Below are 16110 nucleotides of genomic sequence, written 5' to 3'. Positions count from 1 at the left end.
CCAGGTGCATCACTTTGCACTTGTCGGTGTTGAATCCCATCCTGTTCTCATCCGCCCACCCTTGTAACCTCTCTAGGTCCCATTGCAGCCTATTCCTCCCTTCTAGCTTCCCCACATCTGTCCACATCTTAGTGTCATCAGAAAATTTGAACAGGGTGATTTTACCCCCTCATCCAAGTCACTGATGAAGATGTTGAACAGTGCAGGCCAAAGGACTGAGCCCTGCAGAACCCCACTGCTCACATCCCTCCAAGTTGAAAATGACCCATCCACCACCACTCTCTAGGTAAAGCCCTCCAGCCAGTTGGCAACCCAATTGACTGTGTGGGTGTCAACACAACAGCCCCCCAGTTTCTTAATGAGAACGGGGTGAGAGACAGTGTCAAGGCCTTCCGAAAGTCCAGGATGACTATGTCCACTGCTACCCTTGCATCTAAGGATTTGGTGATCTGGTCATAGAAGGCCACCAGGTTGGTCTGACAGCACCTGCCACTAATGAACCCATGTTGGTTGCCCCTAAGCATAATATCCCCTGCTGGCCCCTCATGGATATGCACCAGAAGAATTTTCTCAAAAAGCTTGCCCAGGATCGAGGTAAGACTAAACTGGCCTATAGTTTCCTGGGTTCTCCTTCTTCCCCTTTTTGAAGATGGGAACCACACTGGCCCTCTTCCAGTCCTCTGGCACCACTCCAGAGCACTGCAAGTGCTCATAAAGCCGTGCCAGGAGTCCTGCAATGACCTCAGCCAATTCCCTCAGTACTCTAGGGTGGAGATTGTCCAGACCAGCTGACTTGAATACATCCAGAGCTGACTTGAATACAGGCTGTTTCAGCACTGGAAATACCAAATCCAAAATGAATTACAAGGCTCTGAAATATTTCAGAGAATTTTGGAGTTTTGGAGCTGGGCTTGCAGGAAAACAAAAACTAAGAAGAGGGAGGAGAAAAAGTGGGAGGAGAACTGCTCTGATATTGACATGTAGGTCCCAGTTCAACTCCCCAGTCTGCAGTGGCAGCCTGCTGAAACCTGGCATGCAGGTCTGGGAGCCCATACTTCCCCGGAAGAGCTGGGGGAATGATCAGAGAGCTGGGGAATTGAACTGCAGGCTGGAGAAATCGAATCAGGAGCTAGGGAATTAAGCCTGGAGCTGGGAAATCCTTGTTATGTGACCTGCCTCCACAGGGAGCAGAGATCCACACTAGAGTCTCCACCCCATCCCATGCAGCCCCAGATCTCTGCTCCATGTGGAGCCAGGTCACATGGCAGGGATCAGCACTGCCCTGCTCTCCGACCTGAATCCACAGAAAGCAGAGATCCACACCAGGGTCTTCTCACTGCAGCTGCCCACCCTACACAGTCCCACGTCATCAGGGCAGCACTGGGCGGGCAGTGGCAGCAAGGAGACCCTGGCACAGATCTCTGCTTCCTATGAAGCTGAGTCACATGGCAGGGACCAGCAGGCTTGCTCGCTGATCTGCACTGCTTCCCTGCCATGCGACCCGATTCGACAGGGGTCAGAGATCCGTGCAGGGGTTTCCTTGCCTGCACAGAGGGCAGCGGCCCTCCCCCTCCTCTGGATGAGCAACCAACGGCCCCATCCTAGGTAAGGCTGTGCAAAGCTTCCCCTGCACCGCTTCGAAACAGATTCAGAGAAGATTCAGCAGAGTCGAATCACTGAAACAGATTTGGCTGAAATGAAACAGGATAATGATAATACAAAACACCAACATGAATCACTGTCCTCTAAAATGGTAGAATCCAAAACCGAACTGAAACGTAGCCATTTCACAGAGCCGCCTCCCCCATTATTCTTGATGGGCATTTGACTAGTATTTATATAGATATAGATATAGATGCATATGCATATGTATGTATATTAGAATAACATGTTACAATAGTATGTTACATTACAGTTTGACATATCAAATGTCACGCTAAGCTATTTGGTTCAGATTCCAACATCATCTAATACAACTAGCACTACCATTTTTCATTCTCAGTTCTCTCATACACATTTTCTGTGGCACTTACACAGTAAGTAGTTGTGCAATTGTCATTCACAAAAGATAATGATAGCTTGCCCTTTTTTACCTAAAGCCATGAACAGACACACTGTTTCTACCAAGAGAATCACTGCTCTCCTGGTAGAAACCCAAAGTACACAGGCATTTCAGGTTTTTTCCCCAGAGACTCCTCCTACAGACCAAGATGAGTGATGTCACAAGGAAGGCTCGCATGCCGCCAAGAGATTGGAATCATTCCAGTATGAGGGCACAAGGAGCAGCTGATCCCACCTATTCCATAGATCTATAGGGGAGAGTGACCTATCCTCTTTTATTCCTCACAACATGTAGTCCCCACTGCTGGCACTGAGAACCAAGTGGAGTCAGTGATGCTGTCAGTCCATTACCTGTTTCTCACTCCAGGGACTCCACACCGAGAAGTGAACAGGAGGCTTTGCCCTGATGCTCCAGTCCCCCTGGGGATGAAAGGATTGAAGCAGCCCATGCTTTTCCCAGATTAGGATCACCCTTATCTCAAGAAGATATGAGAAGCAGAAGGATGGGACGAATGCTTCTATGTGGCCTAAGTCTTTTAACACTTTCAGAATTTCAGCAATCTACTTCAAATTAAAATGTAAGTGTATGTTTCATCTGTGACAAAGATATAGCAACACTTAAAATTAACCTCTAATACAAAATATCAAGGGCTACAGATGTAAGCATACTGACACTATGATAGACTGCAGTTTCTGTATTATGCTTATGATGTTTCTGTAGCACATGAAAAAATTACATTGGGCACATCAACACAAGATGTTTACTGTGAAGTAGACTACTTAGCTCCACAGTAAACATCTCAGCATCTACACATGCACTCCTATTAGGACACAGGAAACTAATAAACCTTACAGCAGGGTAGTCCACCCTGTTGTGGACTTTTTTCATGCACAGCAGCACATGCTGCTGGTTGACTGGGGCACAAGGGTGTTTCAGTGCAGGGACTGCTTGCCAGCTAGCCCTGCAATGAAGCACCCTCATGCCCCAGACAGCTTGACTTGGGTCAATATGCTGTGGTCTGAGCGCATATATAAACAGTGCACTGAGGAGCTCCCCAGGGGCAAGAAGTTCTGGAGCAATAAGCTCTGCCGTTTATTGCTGTGCATTAATGGCACATGTAGATGCATCCATTGTGGCCTAAAGGAAGTTAAATTAGTACTTTTTACTATTTTTGGTAACTAGAAAAACATTAAATACTTTTTTTTGGTTATGTCAATTATACTTTGCCATAAATTTAAAAGCAGTATTTGTCACCCAAAACTGCTTCTCCCCATAGAACTGTAGCATTTGGAGAGTACCGATTCTGGCATTTAAATTAAAGCTGAAGTAGACCATATTGCAATTCTGTTTTGACTAGAAATGTATACATAAGATTTCTGCCAATCACTTTATAATAAGAAAATGTCTTCATGGAAAGCTGGCAATAGGAACACTGCACAACGTAGGCATCTAATTAGCTCCCACATCGCAATGCCTCCCAGAGCTGAACCTGCATCTTGCTCTAATAAAAAAAAAAAAATCACAGTAACTGTCCATCTCAGCAGGTTTTCTTATGTCCCTGGCAGATGTTACAATTAAGATGCGATTAACCTGTTAATCACACTGTAAATGTATCATATTTACTCAAATCCAAGATGACCCTACATTTAAGATGACCCCCTCCCCCCCAGTAATTAGATTCTACACAAGGAAAAATTTGGTATTATTTTTATAAACAATCCTAACAAAAGCTATAGCAATACTATAGAAGTATGTTATAAATTCAACATTAGCTTCGATTCAATTCAAACATTAACTTAACGTAATCTATATTAGGTTCCAACCTCCAATGATGGAAAATCCATAACCTCTCTGGGTAACCTGTTCCAGTATTTAACTATCATCCTCATGAGAAAATTCTTCCTAATAACTGACCTAAACTTTCCTTCCTGCAATTTAAGACTATTGCTCCTTGTTCCGTCATCTGCCACCACTGAGAACAATCTAGCCCCATCCTAACCACTCTTCAAGTAGTTGAAGGCTATTGAATCTCCTCTCCATTTCTTCCAGACTAAATAAGGCCAATTCCCTCAGCCTTTCCCCTTAAGTCATGTGCCCCAGCCTCCTAACCATTTTTGTTGCCCTCCACTGGACTCTCTAACTTATCCACATTCTTTTTGTAACTGGGACCCTGAACTGGACACATACTGCAGATGTGGCCTTACCAGTGCAGAATAGAGACTCGATCTTCTGGCAATGCTCCTGCTATTTCTGCCTAGTATACCAGTAGCTTTCTTCACAAGAAGAGCACACTGTAGGCTCATACTTAGTTTCTTGTCCACTGTAACCCCTGGGTCCTTTCCCACAGAGCTGCTGCTTAGCCATTCAGTTCCCAGCTAGTACTGGTGCATAGGATCATTTCATCCTAAGTGGAGGACTTTGCATTTTTTCTTATTGAATTTCATAAGATTTCTTTGGGCCCAATCCTCTAATTTGTCTACTTTTCTCTAAATCCTAGCCCTACCTTCCAATATACCTACTACTCCCCCCAGCTTGGTGTCATCTGCAAACTTGCTGAGGATGCACTATATCCCATCTTCCAGGTTGATGAAGATATTGAACAAAGCCAGCCGCAGGAGCAACCCCTGGGGCACTTCATTCGATACTGGCTACCAACTAGACATGCAGTCATTCATTACTACCCTTTAAGCCTGACTATCCAGCCAGGTTTCTATCCACCTTACAGTCCATTCGTTCAAGCTCTACTTCCTTAGCTTGCTTACAAGTGTTGTGGGAGACTATATCAAAACTTCGCTAAAGTCAAGGAATAACATGTCCACTGCTTTCTCTACATTCAAAGAATCATTCATCTCACCAGAGAAAGCAATTAGGTTGCTCAGGCATGACTTGCCCTTGGTGAATCCATGCTGACTGATCCTAATCACCTTCTCCTCCAAGTGCTCAGAAATGGACTGCTTGAGGACCTGCTCCATGACTTTTCTGGGGACTGAGGTGAGGCTGACTGGTCTGTAGTTCCCCAGATCCTCCTTCTTCCTTTCTTGAAGACGGGCACTATATTTGTCCTTTTCCAATTGTCCAAGACCTCCCCCAGTCATGAGTTTCCAAATATAATGGCCAGAGGCTCCACAATCACATTAGCCAACTCCCACAACACCCTTGGTTACATCAGGTTTGCCCCCATGGACTTGTACACATCCAGCTTTACTAAATAGTCCCTAACCCGTTCTTTTGCTACTGTTGCCTGCTCATCTTCTCCCTAAACTGTGCATCCAGGTGCAATACTCTGGGAAATGACCTTGCCCATGAAGACTGAGATAAAAACAGTATTGAATACTTCAGTCTTTTCTGCATAATCAGCCACTCAGTTGCTTCCCCCTTTCAATAAGGGACTGTAATGTGGTCCCAACCCCATTACTAGAAGCAGGGCAGGGGTAGGGCCCAGGTGCCTCAACTCTTTGCCGGGACTTCCCATCCCATTACCTCTGGGTCCCTCACCCGGGGCTGTAGGAGCATTGTTCATGGGAGAGCTAGCAGTTTCCTTTCCCAGCACTGAGCAGCCAGGAGCTGGGTTGCCAGGCAGCACCATCTGACCAGGTCAGGTGGCCAGAGATGGCAGAGAGAATAAAAGGGAAAGGAAGAAAAGCAGCAGACAGCGAGAGAGAGGGGAAGCCAGAGCTGCTGTGGCTGTCCCCAGGTCAACCCCCTGAGGAAAAAGGGAGAATCAAAGGAGCAGCTGTCTCAGGATGACAAAGTGAATCTGAAGATGAGTTTTTCTTTTGGTTTACTTTTCTTTTGGTCTCTGTACAAGCCCCTTTAGCAGCTTGGGCAGGCTTCCAGTGCAAGCTGTAGATTTTTCCAGCAAAGTAGGAAGCATCTGGGAGCAGGGTGCCTGAGCCCAGAATGGCTCCCTGCTACACTGCAAGGGCAGCTCGGGTTCCCGTATCGTGGACCCTGAAGTGGGACCCTGGGCAGCTACGGCAAAAGTGGCCAGTGGCAGAGGTGCCTGGCCAGGCCTGTTTCAGAGAACATGCCACCTTGTAGGTGTGACTCAGAGCAGCTTACAGAGATCCACTCTTTCCCTGATCTTCCTCTTGCTGCTGATATACTTGTAGAAACCCTTCTTTTTACCCTTCACATCCCTTGCTAGCTGCACCTCCAATTATACTTTGGCCTTCCCAATTTCATCCTTGTATGCCCAAGCAATACTCTTACATACTCCTTCCCAGTTGTTTGTCCAAGTTTCCACTTCATGTATGCTTCCTTTTTGTGTTTTAGCTCACTTAAGAGTTCCCTGCTAAGCCAAGCTGGTCTTCTGCCATACTTGCTTGTCTTCCTGCACACTGGGATGATTTGTTCCTGCACCCCCAGTAAGGTTTCTTTAAAATACAGCAAGCAATCCTGGACTCCTTTCCCCCTCTGACTGGCTTCCCAGAGAATCCTGCCTATCAGTTTCCTGAGTGAGTCGAAGTCTGCTCTTCTGAAGTCCAGGGTCCTTACTCTGCTGCTCTCCTTCCTTACTTTCCTCAGGTTGCCATCAACTTATACATTGTCTACCAAGACTTCCTTATTTATAAGCAGGAAGTCAAGAAGAGCACAGCACCTAGTTGGTCTTTCTAACACTTGCACCACCAGTAAGTTATCCCCAGCATTTTCTAAAAGCTTCCTGGATTGACTGTGCACTGCTGTACTGCCCTCCAAGTAGATATCAGGATAATTGAATGTCCCTATAAGAACCAGGGCCTGTGAACTTCTGGTAGTAGTTTGAAGAAAGCCTCATCCACCTGATGTAGTGGTCTATAGCAGACACCCACCATAACATCACCTTTGTTGCTCTCCCCTCTGACCTTAACCCAGAGACTTTCAACAGGTCTACCTCCAGTTTCATACTGGAGCTCTGAGCTATGATTATACAGTTCTTTTACATAAAGTGCAACCCCTCCTCCTCTTCTCCCCACCCTGTCATTCCTGAACAGTTTATACCCATCCATGACAGTGCTCCAGTCATGCAAGCTAATTCACCAAGTCTCTGTTATTCCAATCCTATCAGAGGTCTGTGAATGTGTGAGGACTTCCAATTGTCATTTTCTTTAGCAGTGCCACAGAATTCCATTTCCATCCAAAATCTAAGCAGTCATTCATCAGTTCACTTAACATTCTTGTTCCTGGCATCTAACCACAATTCCTGGTGGCAACTTTTATTTTGGCTGAGTTTGGCATTTCAAAGTCACATAGAGTTGCAATTTTCTCCCATTTGCCACTACTGCTAACATCACTGTACTTTTCAACTTTTCATTTCCTGTATTTCTCATAATGATGGATTTTGCACCTTTTTATGGATGCTAACAATACTCAGCATATCAACATAGACTAGGGCCTGATCAACAATGCCTATCTGGCCCAGTGGGTAATCATGAGTTTTGCATAGCCCAATGACGTACTGCTGGAACTCAACAAGTTTTTTGCTGCAGTCCGATGGCAACTATTGTGCTAGTGATGTTCTTCATATCAGGGCTAAGCCACTTCACCATATCATATAGGTACACCACCCACTACTTGCTTGAAATGTTTGAAGTGAAATGTTCCATTCTTTCACTATTTCTAATGCCTTGAGTTGGAACACTTCATGGATGATTGGCATTCCCTCCTTTCTCTTTTCTTGAACGTACTTGAGAACTTACCAATTGCAGGAAATCAACCTTGCTTCAGACTCCCAAATGTTTTCCATGAGGTCATAGCATTCTCAAGTTTTTCTTTAAATTGACTCTATTGATGCACATTTGCTTCAGTAACATTATACTTCCTTCTCACTTCACAATTATTTGTTTTGTCAACATAATTTATAATCTTCATTTTAAAGTTTGTATCATCTCTGCATCTCACTCCTTTTGGTATCTTCCTGTACTTTTCTCTTACTGAACAGCTTTCATTTTTTTCCTCAGCAAGCCTTTACTTTTTCCCATCCAAAATCATGGTTTCAGCAAAAATCATGCAATTGCAATTTTGGTAGGCCCCTAACAATGAAGGTAGGTGTTACTTGAATTTTGAGAGTTCAGGCACTGGTCCACCGATCACGTGACAGAGTTCTTTGTATTCCCCCTTTAGTTTTCCTTATTGCAAAAATCCTGATGAGTGGTTTCTACTCAAAGAGCAAGATTTTTTGAAAGCTTGCACTTAATAATACAGTTTCTCCCTCCTTTAGCTCTGAGTTTTTGAAAAAGTTATTTTTTACTAACCAAGCCAAGCTCATTGCAGAGACTCTCTAGTTACTAAAATGAATGAGAGATTGTACATGAAGAAAAAAGCTGCAACCGTTCTTTTAATAGAAGTGTGAAGCCAAGCATTACATTTGAATGGCGGCTTGGGTAGAAGTATGAAGATGTTTGTATTCATCTCCTGTACTTGAAGCTTCCACTAGTTGGCCTCCAAGGAATCTTCCTTGCACAATATAAAATTGCTGCTACTGGCAGAAATAAAAAAAACACTGTCTGCCTTACCCAAATGAGGTGTTGATCTTTCATCACCAGGCTCCCTTGGAAGTGCAAATCACTTCTCTGAGTGTCAGAGGGGAAGAATCTAACCCTGTGAACATTACACTTTTCCATCTACTTGTAACTCAAGAATAACTTGCTACAGAAATCCTAAAAAAATTTTCACACACAATTCTTCAAGGAGAACTGAATCTTTTGAGCATTTTTTTTCTGGCACTGACACCTATTCCACTGGGGACTCCACTCAAACGACAATTTTCTCTTTCTGCTGAGGCTATTGAACAATTATCATCGTGGACAAGTGATGTCCTTGAGGTGTGATGCTCCGTAGAAGAAATATACTGGGCTGATTTAAATACCTAGAACAATATATCTCATAATTATACTTCTTTAATTACTCACTTGCAACTACTGGTTCTGGTTCTGATTGTCTGAAATAAAAAGTAACTTTTTCCAGATCAAATAATGCAACCAGTGTATCTTCTAGCATGGCTTGTTCATCCGTCTGAAAAAGGGAAAAGAAAAAAAAATGCCTAAAAAATTATGCAATTTCAGTTTAATGCTTATACGGGAAATTATGGAATACAGGCATCAAATATAACCGCAGGATGTCACACCCTGTTTTGCTGAAACACTGTTTAACATAATTAATTCCTAAGTGACAGAAAACAGATTTGTTTCTACTGGGTAGCTACTTCCTCTTCTACTGGCAAAGGCTGATTAACATTAACATTATTTAAATTGAAATTAATATATATTGCACACTGTGAATCAGTAAGTTAATTTATAGCTACCATGTCTTCCTATGGCATTTAATTAAACTGCATTTGAAATTTTTGTTTATGCAAATAAGCAAGCTTGAAAATGTTCTGTGTGCTGCCAAGCCTATATTTTCAACTTTATATTATGACAGAAAACTAAGACTTCTACTTATGTACACACATGGAGAAAAAAAAATTCAGAACCAGCATTTCATTGACATACTGGGCTAGATTTTCAAAACTTCCACTCTGTTCCCATAAAAGCACTGCCAGCTTAAATGAGGTTCCAGATGAAAGCAACTTTCAGCTTCAGCTCCCATACTGTGGATATAAATCATGAGGCAAGACATGCCAACATTTTGATTTTCACTTGCAGTTCATGTCTGTGATCCCTCATATTCAAATCAAAACAATGAAAAACCTTAACCCTTGAAATTTTAACTAGTACCTCATGACAGCTTCAAAAATTAAACTATGAACCTTCAAGAGCACTTTACTGAACTTCTGCTACGAAGGGAAGTACTCACCTTCAAATATAGCGACAGAAGAAATCAATACACTGGTAAAGCAATGGGGAACATAATATGAAGAATAGAATTATATTAAGCTACCAAGTAGGATAATGTAAAACTGATGCACATGTCATTTTCTCCCTAAGCACTGAAATGGTAACAAGATCAATACACTTATTATCTATAAAATGACAGTTAGCTGAATGTTCCTGAACTACAGAAAGGTAAAAAAAAAAAACAAAACAGTTTCCCCAGGTCCATGGAACTAAGCAGTATTTCTCATGTGTTTATAGACAGAAGGATTCTACTTGAAACATTTTGCCTACTAGTTCAATTTATTAACTCCCTGGATACAGGACAATCGGATTGCATTCAGCAACATTGGAAATCCTTACAAAATTGCTCCTCCTTTATTGTATTTTACTGTAATAATGAGTATAACTCACTTCAAGAGCCCTTGCTTAAAGTAGCACTGCTCGTTTATATCCAAAAAGATTGATTAGAAACTATTGAAAAAGTTGCCTTTATAATGGTTCCCTTAATATTATTGCTGAAAATATTATTGCTGAACTAACTCAAAACTCTTCATTTGTTCAAACATACTTATGAAACTAAGGGCTTCTCTAGACATTCAGATAGAGGCACGGTAGGATCTGAAGTACAATCCACACAATTTCACCTCCTGCCATGCCATACATGCATTAACAGGCAGTATGACTGTGGGGTCTAGCATCAGATCCTATAATGCCTTATAGGATACAGGGAGAGCCTGGGATCCCCCTGCACTGGCAAGTAAAAAGCTCCTGCAACTGTGAGTCCCATAGCTAATGGGACTTGCAGCTGTGGTAGCATACCACCAAGAGACCCTGTGCAGGACTCTCCATCCCAGTTGTGCATAGTGTATGCTAGAAGCCCAGTCAGCTGATGGAGTTCTCAGCCACAGGGGCTGCATGTGCAAATTAAAGCTGGATAGCAACCAGATATAAAATTAGTATACATTTTTTAGGTCTTTGGGTGCCTGTAGACATGCTGGGAGGCTGCTCCAATGTGCAATTGATCAAGTTTGCTGGAGGAGCATGCTGGAGGGTCAAGAGCAAGTCTGCTGGAGTGTGCTAATTAGCATGCACCAGCCTGCCTCTGTGTCTCATATATCAGTGTCCCCCTGCCTCAAAATGGCAGCAGGAGTGATTTAACTAAAGCTTATTCATTCTGGAGCCCTTTTAATTAAAGTGCCCCCCCCTTCCCTCACCCCCAGAGCATGTGCTCTAACTTTATAGCTGGTTGGACCTTTTAGTTGCATCATAGGTACCTTGCATGTGTAGGTGGTCTCAATTAATTGTGCAATTAAATGGTTAATTGTTCAATCCTATAACATGTAGGAGGGAGCCCAATGTTGACTCACATTTAAAAAATATAATTTGAACACATACTGCTTCTTTCTTATAGTGTCCAAGTACATTAAAATAATTAAACAACATGAATTTTTTATTACAAAGCAACGGTCTCTTGTGTCCTAAAGCAAAAGTCAGAAGTCTGTGGGGTAGATATGGTAATAGCTATTTTGCAATACCACTAAAAAAACAAGAAGCATGGTAAAACATAACAGTAAATAAGCACCAGCAGGCCCCAAGGATTTACAGTAACAGAGAGACTACCTCACCAAACAGTGAGCCCTATTCTTAGGACCAGCCACTTGACACCTACCACCTTTTGAGTGGGGCATCAGAGAAAGTTGTAAGATAGTTTTAAAGCTCATAATAGCTATCAGATACCATATGGTTTGACAAGCAACTTTTAAAAGTAACCCCAAAGAGGCATTTAGGCAGCTGTGCAGTAGCCCTGTGCAAAGCGGCTAGTATTTGCTTCAGATTTGGATTCAACCAGTTCAGAAGACAGTGATTTGACTTGGAGATTCAAATAACTGTTCCGAATCAGTTTGGCCAAATCTGATTCAGAGATATGACCACTGCCAAATTGGCCAGATCTCTGAATCGGATAGGTCCCATCCCCTACCCGCTCTCCCAGCCCCACTAATGGCTACCCTGCCTGGCCTCCTGCTCCATGATCCCCACTGCTCCCCATTGCCCTGCACTGTGTGGGAGGACTCTGCCACAAGTCTCCAGAGGCCCTGACAGCCACTGCAGCATCCGGTGAGTGCAGGGCTTTTTTTTTTTAAGTGCTGGGATGCTGGTGCTGGCGGGACAGCCAGTAGTGGGGCTGGGAGAGTGGGCAGGAGTCAGGGGGCACTCAGAGGGGTTGGGAGAGCAGGCAGGGGATGGAGTCTGGTGGGGGTTCCCCCCATGATTCCCTCCACCCTCCTCCAGCCCCCCCACCCCGTCCCCTACTTACCAGCACGGAGCCTGGCGGCAAGTGGGGACTGCGTGAATCTCCAAATCTTCTATGAATTGATTCAGAGGCTTCAAATCCATTCAAACCTTTTACCTCGTCCCCCAATTTGATTTGGATTCAGAGATTCGGCTGCCAAATCGGGCCAAATCTCCACCGAATTGAATCAGCAACCAAGCTTCACCCAGCTTTACTACCTATGTTTCCTATGTGGATCCCTGTTGAATTCATAACTGGCTTTGAGAATGATTTGTGCTACAACAATCTGGTCCTTATAATATTTACTTACCCATGGAAAGTGGGGATTTTGCATGACACTTAGGGACTGAATATTTTATTTCCCTTACATTGTTAATTATAGAAACCAAAAGTTGTTGCAATCACTTGATGGCATACTTATTCTTCAGAAGGGAAATAACTAGCATAGTTGAGTAGTATCTAGTAGCAACTTGGATCTTTTAATCACTCCCTTTGTGTTCCTGATACATCTGCTTAATAACTAGTAACTTGAAGCAGCAATGTATTATTATGTTTGTAACAGTAATAATTTCCCATATCAGTAATTATTTGAATTGCAAAGTTCCTGAATACCAGCTAATAAAGTAGAAGGCTAAACATAATGAGTGCAGGTTATTGTATTCATAATGCAGCTTGCTTCACACTGCCCTTAGGCAGCAGAATAAATTGTTGCATTGATTAATGTGGTTACTAGAAATCTTACCAAGTTAGGTGACAGCAATGACTGGAAATGAAGAAGAACACCTGCATTAGCTATCTGTTCCAACCACCTTCTGCTGGCCTCTGAAGTCTCCATTTCATACTCTTTGCTGTTGTCAAACATCTGATTTAATGCAGCCATTAGTTGCTCAGAAAAAGCACAGACTGTGGCTACTAGACTTTGGCAGAAGACCATGTCTCGTCTGAGCTGTATTTCACTATCTGTGAAGGGTAAATCAAAGAAGGAAAAGCAAAGAAAAGAGAGAGAATAAATTAACAGTAAAGCAACTGGATTGCAAGTTTTCTTGTTTTAAGAGCAGTTGTTCTCTCGAAAAAAAATCTCATATTGCAGAAAACCTGAATATTAATTACATTTGGCTCCTCAGGAAAAAGCCAAAATAAATTAAAAGAATGGTTTAAAAAGCTAAAACCCACAAAACAGAATTTGGCTGGCATAACCTCATCCTTCATTGAACCACTGGCCACCAGCCAATGGAAAGGAAGTGCCCTTCCTCTCAGACTTTTCTTGGTACCCAACAGACAAGGCTGTTTGGTTCCCAAAGAAGTGACACCTCTTTTAATAGTATCTGGGATTTACTTTATTGATTTGTGGAGTGTAATACCTGCAGTTCATGAACTACATATGTTCTTTTTAATAACATAAAGGGTCTATCCATGAAGGTTAATAAAGATGTTGGGATGCATCTGTGAAGAGACAGAAGCAGAGCTCTCCACCTCAAAGCAAGGAGATGCACATTTGAAAAAATTAGCAATGTGACAAGCCATTTAAAGCAAAAAAAAAATCCTCACATTATAGGGTATGAGCGACTGGATAGCTTTGTGACTCAATCCCTTTTAATTCCAGTAATGTAAAAATTAAGCAACATGATCTTCTATTTGCACGTTGGCAGTCATTTACACCTGGTTGAAGCAAATACATGCTTTTTCTCATTTGGTAAAGTTATACACCCTTTTCTCTGTTGGTATAAATGACAAAGTAAAGGACAATAGTGACTAGAATCAAATATAAATAGGCAGGATATCTACTCTGTTCCCAGTAAAGCACACATACCTGCAACTTTGGCCACATCTATGATCATTAGCCAGTTACCCTTTTTATCTGCACCATATATGCCAGTAGGTATATCTTTCTAGATTTTCAGAATATTGCCCACAGAAACCAGTGCTTCTCTATGCCAGTTCTACTCTGGACCTTGATAGCTTTCAACTTGCAATGCTGCAATTTCCTTCTCTAGGACCTCTCCAGGCTCCAGTTCTTTGGAATCTCACATTTACAGAATTTTCGCATCTATAGAGAAATGCGATATTGTCTCATCTCGTATAATTCCAGTGAGCCCCGCCCCCCCCCCATAATACAAACTGTTCTTCCTGCTTCTACAACCCTTTCATGAACCTTTCTCTTGCAAACTGGGTTCTCTTTACGCTCTTAACTCCTGTTTTCATTTGTCTATCCTCAAACCTACATTTTAAACACTTCATATTTTATTTTGACATTGTTTATAATAACAAACTCAACAGCTTTCTGTGTAATTACTTTTATTAAAACCTCATAAATGAGAGCTGTAGAACATATAATAGCGTGTCAACTCTGCACATCTTATTTTATAATATTAAACTTAATTTAACCTAAAAAAATTGTTTAAAATGTTCAGCCTTATTAAAAGGGAAACAATTCTCTCTTTCATGAAGAACCTCAGTTTCTTTGGATATGGTTTGTTCTCAGATACTTGCCACAGAATATTACCAAAGAAGTATGTCAGCCAGTTACAACCCCCACTCCAGCTCCCCTACCCCCAGGAAAAATCAAATGAATTCTGCACACAGATTTCTTATTGATATTACATATGTGGGTTCTTTAAGGCTAGGAACAGACACTGAAAAAGCCTAAGCCTGAATTGATTCACTCTTTGCAGGTTAGTCTGAGCTGCTCAGCTTAAACTGATTAATAACAGTACAGACATTCTCTGTTAAATCAGGAAATGCAGGCACATTCCTGCAGTAGCTCAAGCCAGAAGCCAGGATGGGGGGATGCTACAGCATGTCTGCCAGCCACTGCCAAAGGGGAGGGAAGAGAGAGGCCCTCGAAGGCTCTCACCCCTCCCTGCTGGAGCAGAGTGGGCATGGCCAGGCACCAGCTGGGGCTAGCAGTACACACAGGATGCCAGCCTGGGTGGGGATGGGGAGAAACTGCTGCTAGACTGAGGAGTGGGGATGGGGGAAAAGTCCTTGCTCTGAAGCAAGCAATTTGCAAAGCATACAACAGGAAACTACCAAAAATCTTTGCCTAAGCTAGGATACAGCCCAGTACAACACAGCATACACAATTTAGTCTAACTTAAAATGTAAAGCAGGAAGACAAGAGAAAGACTTGCATAAGTCATACTAATCCTGGGGGCAAACCCAAGCATTCCCAAAGGCCTTGTTTAAGTTTCACAAGTTCTACTTTATAATGTAAATGTAGCTCTCTGCTTTCTTTATCTGCAACTTCCAGTCAGAAGCTGTCTGCAACTTCCCCTAACTCTATCTCCAGCACATACATGTGATGATTGTCAGGTCTTTGCCAACATTTCCCACATCTCAGCCTGGTCCTGCAGGTCTTAGCTCTGGACTCCAGACCACTGTGGAATTAATCCTCTCCCTGACTGCAGGCAAGCTGGACAGAGGGAGGAATTAATTCCATCTCTGCCTGGCTGCAGGAAAGCCATGGAGGTGTGGCTGGGGCTGGCAAACCCCAGCTGCAGTCCGCAGGGTTTGCCAGTGCGGGGAAGAGGGGACAGAGGGAAGAATTTGCCTCAGGGGCCATGGCAGGCCAGCATCTGGCCATGCCCTGCCCCTGGTCCAGCTAGAGAGCCAGTAGAGGAGCCAGCAGAGAGCCCCACTCAGCCCAGAGAGCATGCTGTGATGCTGGGGGTCATCATGGGACATCATGAACCCAGAGGCTGAGCGGGGCAGGGAGGAAGTTTAGTCTTCCCTTTACCCACACTGGCAGCTGGGTCTGTGCATCGTTGCTGCACTGCTCACTCCCTGAGGCAAAATAAGCCCCCTGCTCTCCTCTCCACCAGACACTAGAGGGAGGTGGACTAACCCTGTCCTTGACCCCACCCCCAAGAGGCCCTGCTGGCTGGTGTCTGACAATACTCCCACCCAGCCACTGCAGCAGCGAGAATGCAGGGCCACTGATGGGGGCAGCAGCCCCTGTCATA

At 43.3% G+C, this 16110-nt stretch overlaps 1 protein-coding gene across 1 annotated transcript in view; it reads right to left on the bottom strand.

The window, feature by feature from the left end:
• Positions 1-16110, bottom strand: part of PREX2 (phosphatidylinositol-3,4,5-trisphosphate dependent Rac exchange factor 2) — a 296072-nt gene that overhangs the window by 71574 nt on the left and 208388 nt on the right. Inside the window, exons 32-33 of the mRNA XM_019548936.1 lie at positions 12891-13108; positions 8953-9055 (exon numbers count right to left, since the gene is read on the bottom strand). Coding sequence (XP_019404481.1) covers positions 8953-9055; positions 12891-13108 — 321 coding nt within the window. The remainder of the gene's footprint in view (positions 1-8952; positions 9056-12890; positions 13109-16110) is intronic.

The sequence above is a fragment of the Crocodylus porosus genome, unplaced genomic scaffold, assembly GCF_001723895.1.
Source record: "Crocodylus porosus isolate Cpor-Errol unplaced genomic scaffold, CroPor_comp1, whole genome shotgun sequence".
Classification (NCBI taxonomy): domain Eukaryota; kingdom Metazoa; phylum Chordata; order Crocodylia; family Crocodylidae; genus Crocodylus; species Crocodylus porosus.
The sequence above is the reverse complement of the archived record's forward strand: the minus strand, read 5'-3'. Positions and strand labels throughout refer to the sequence as shown.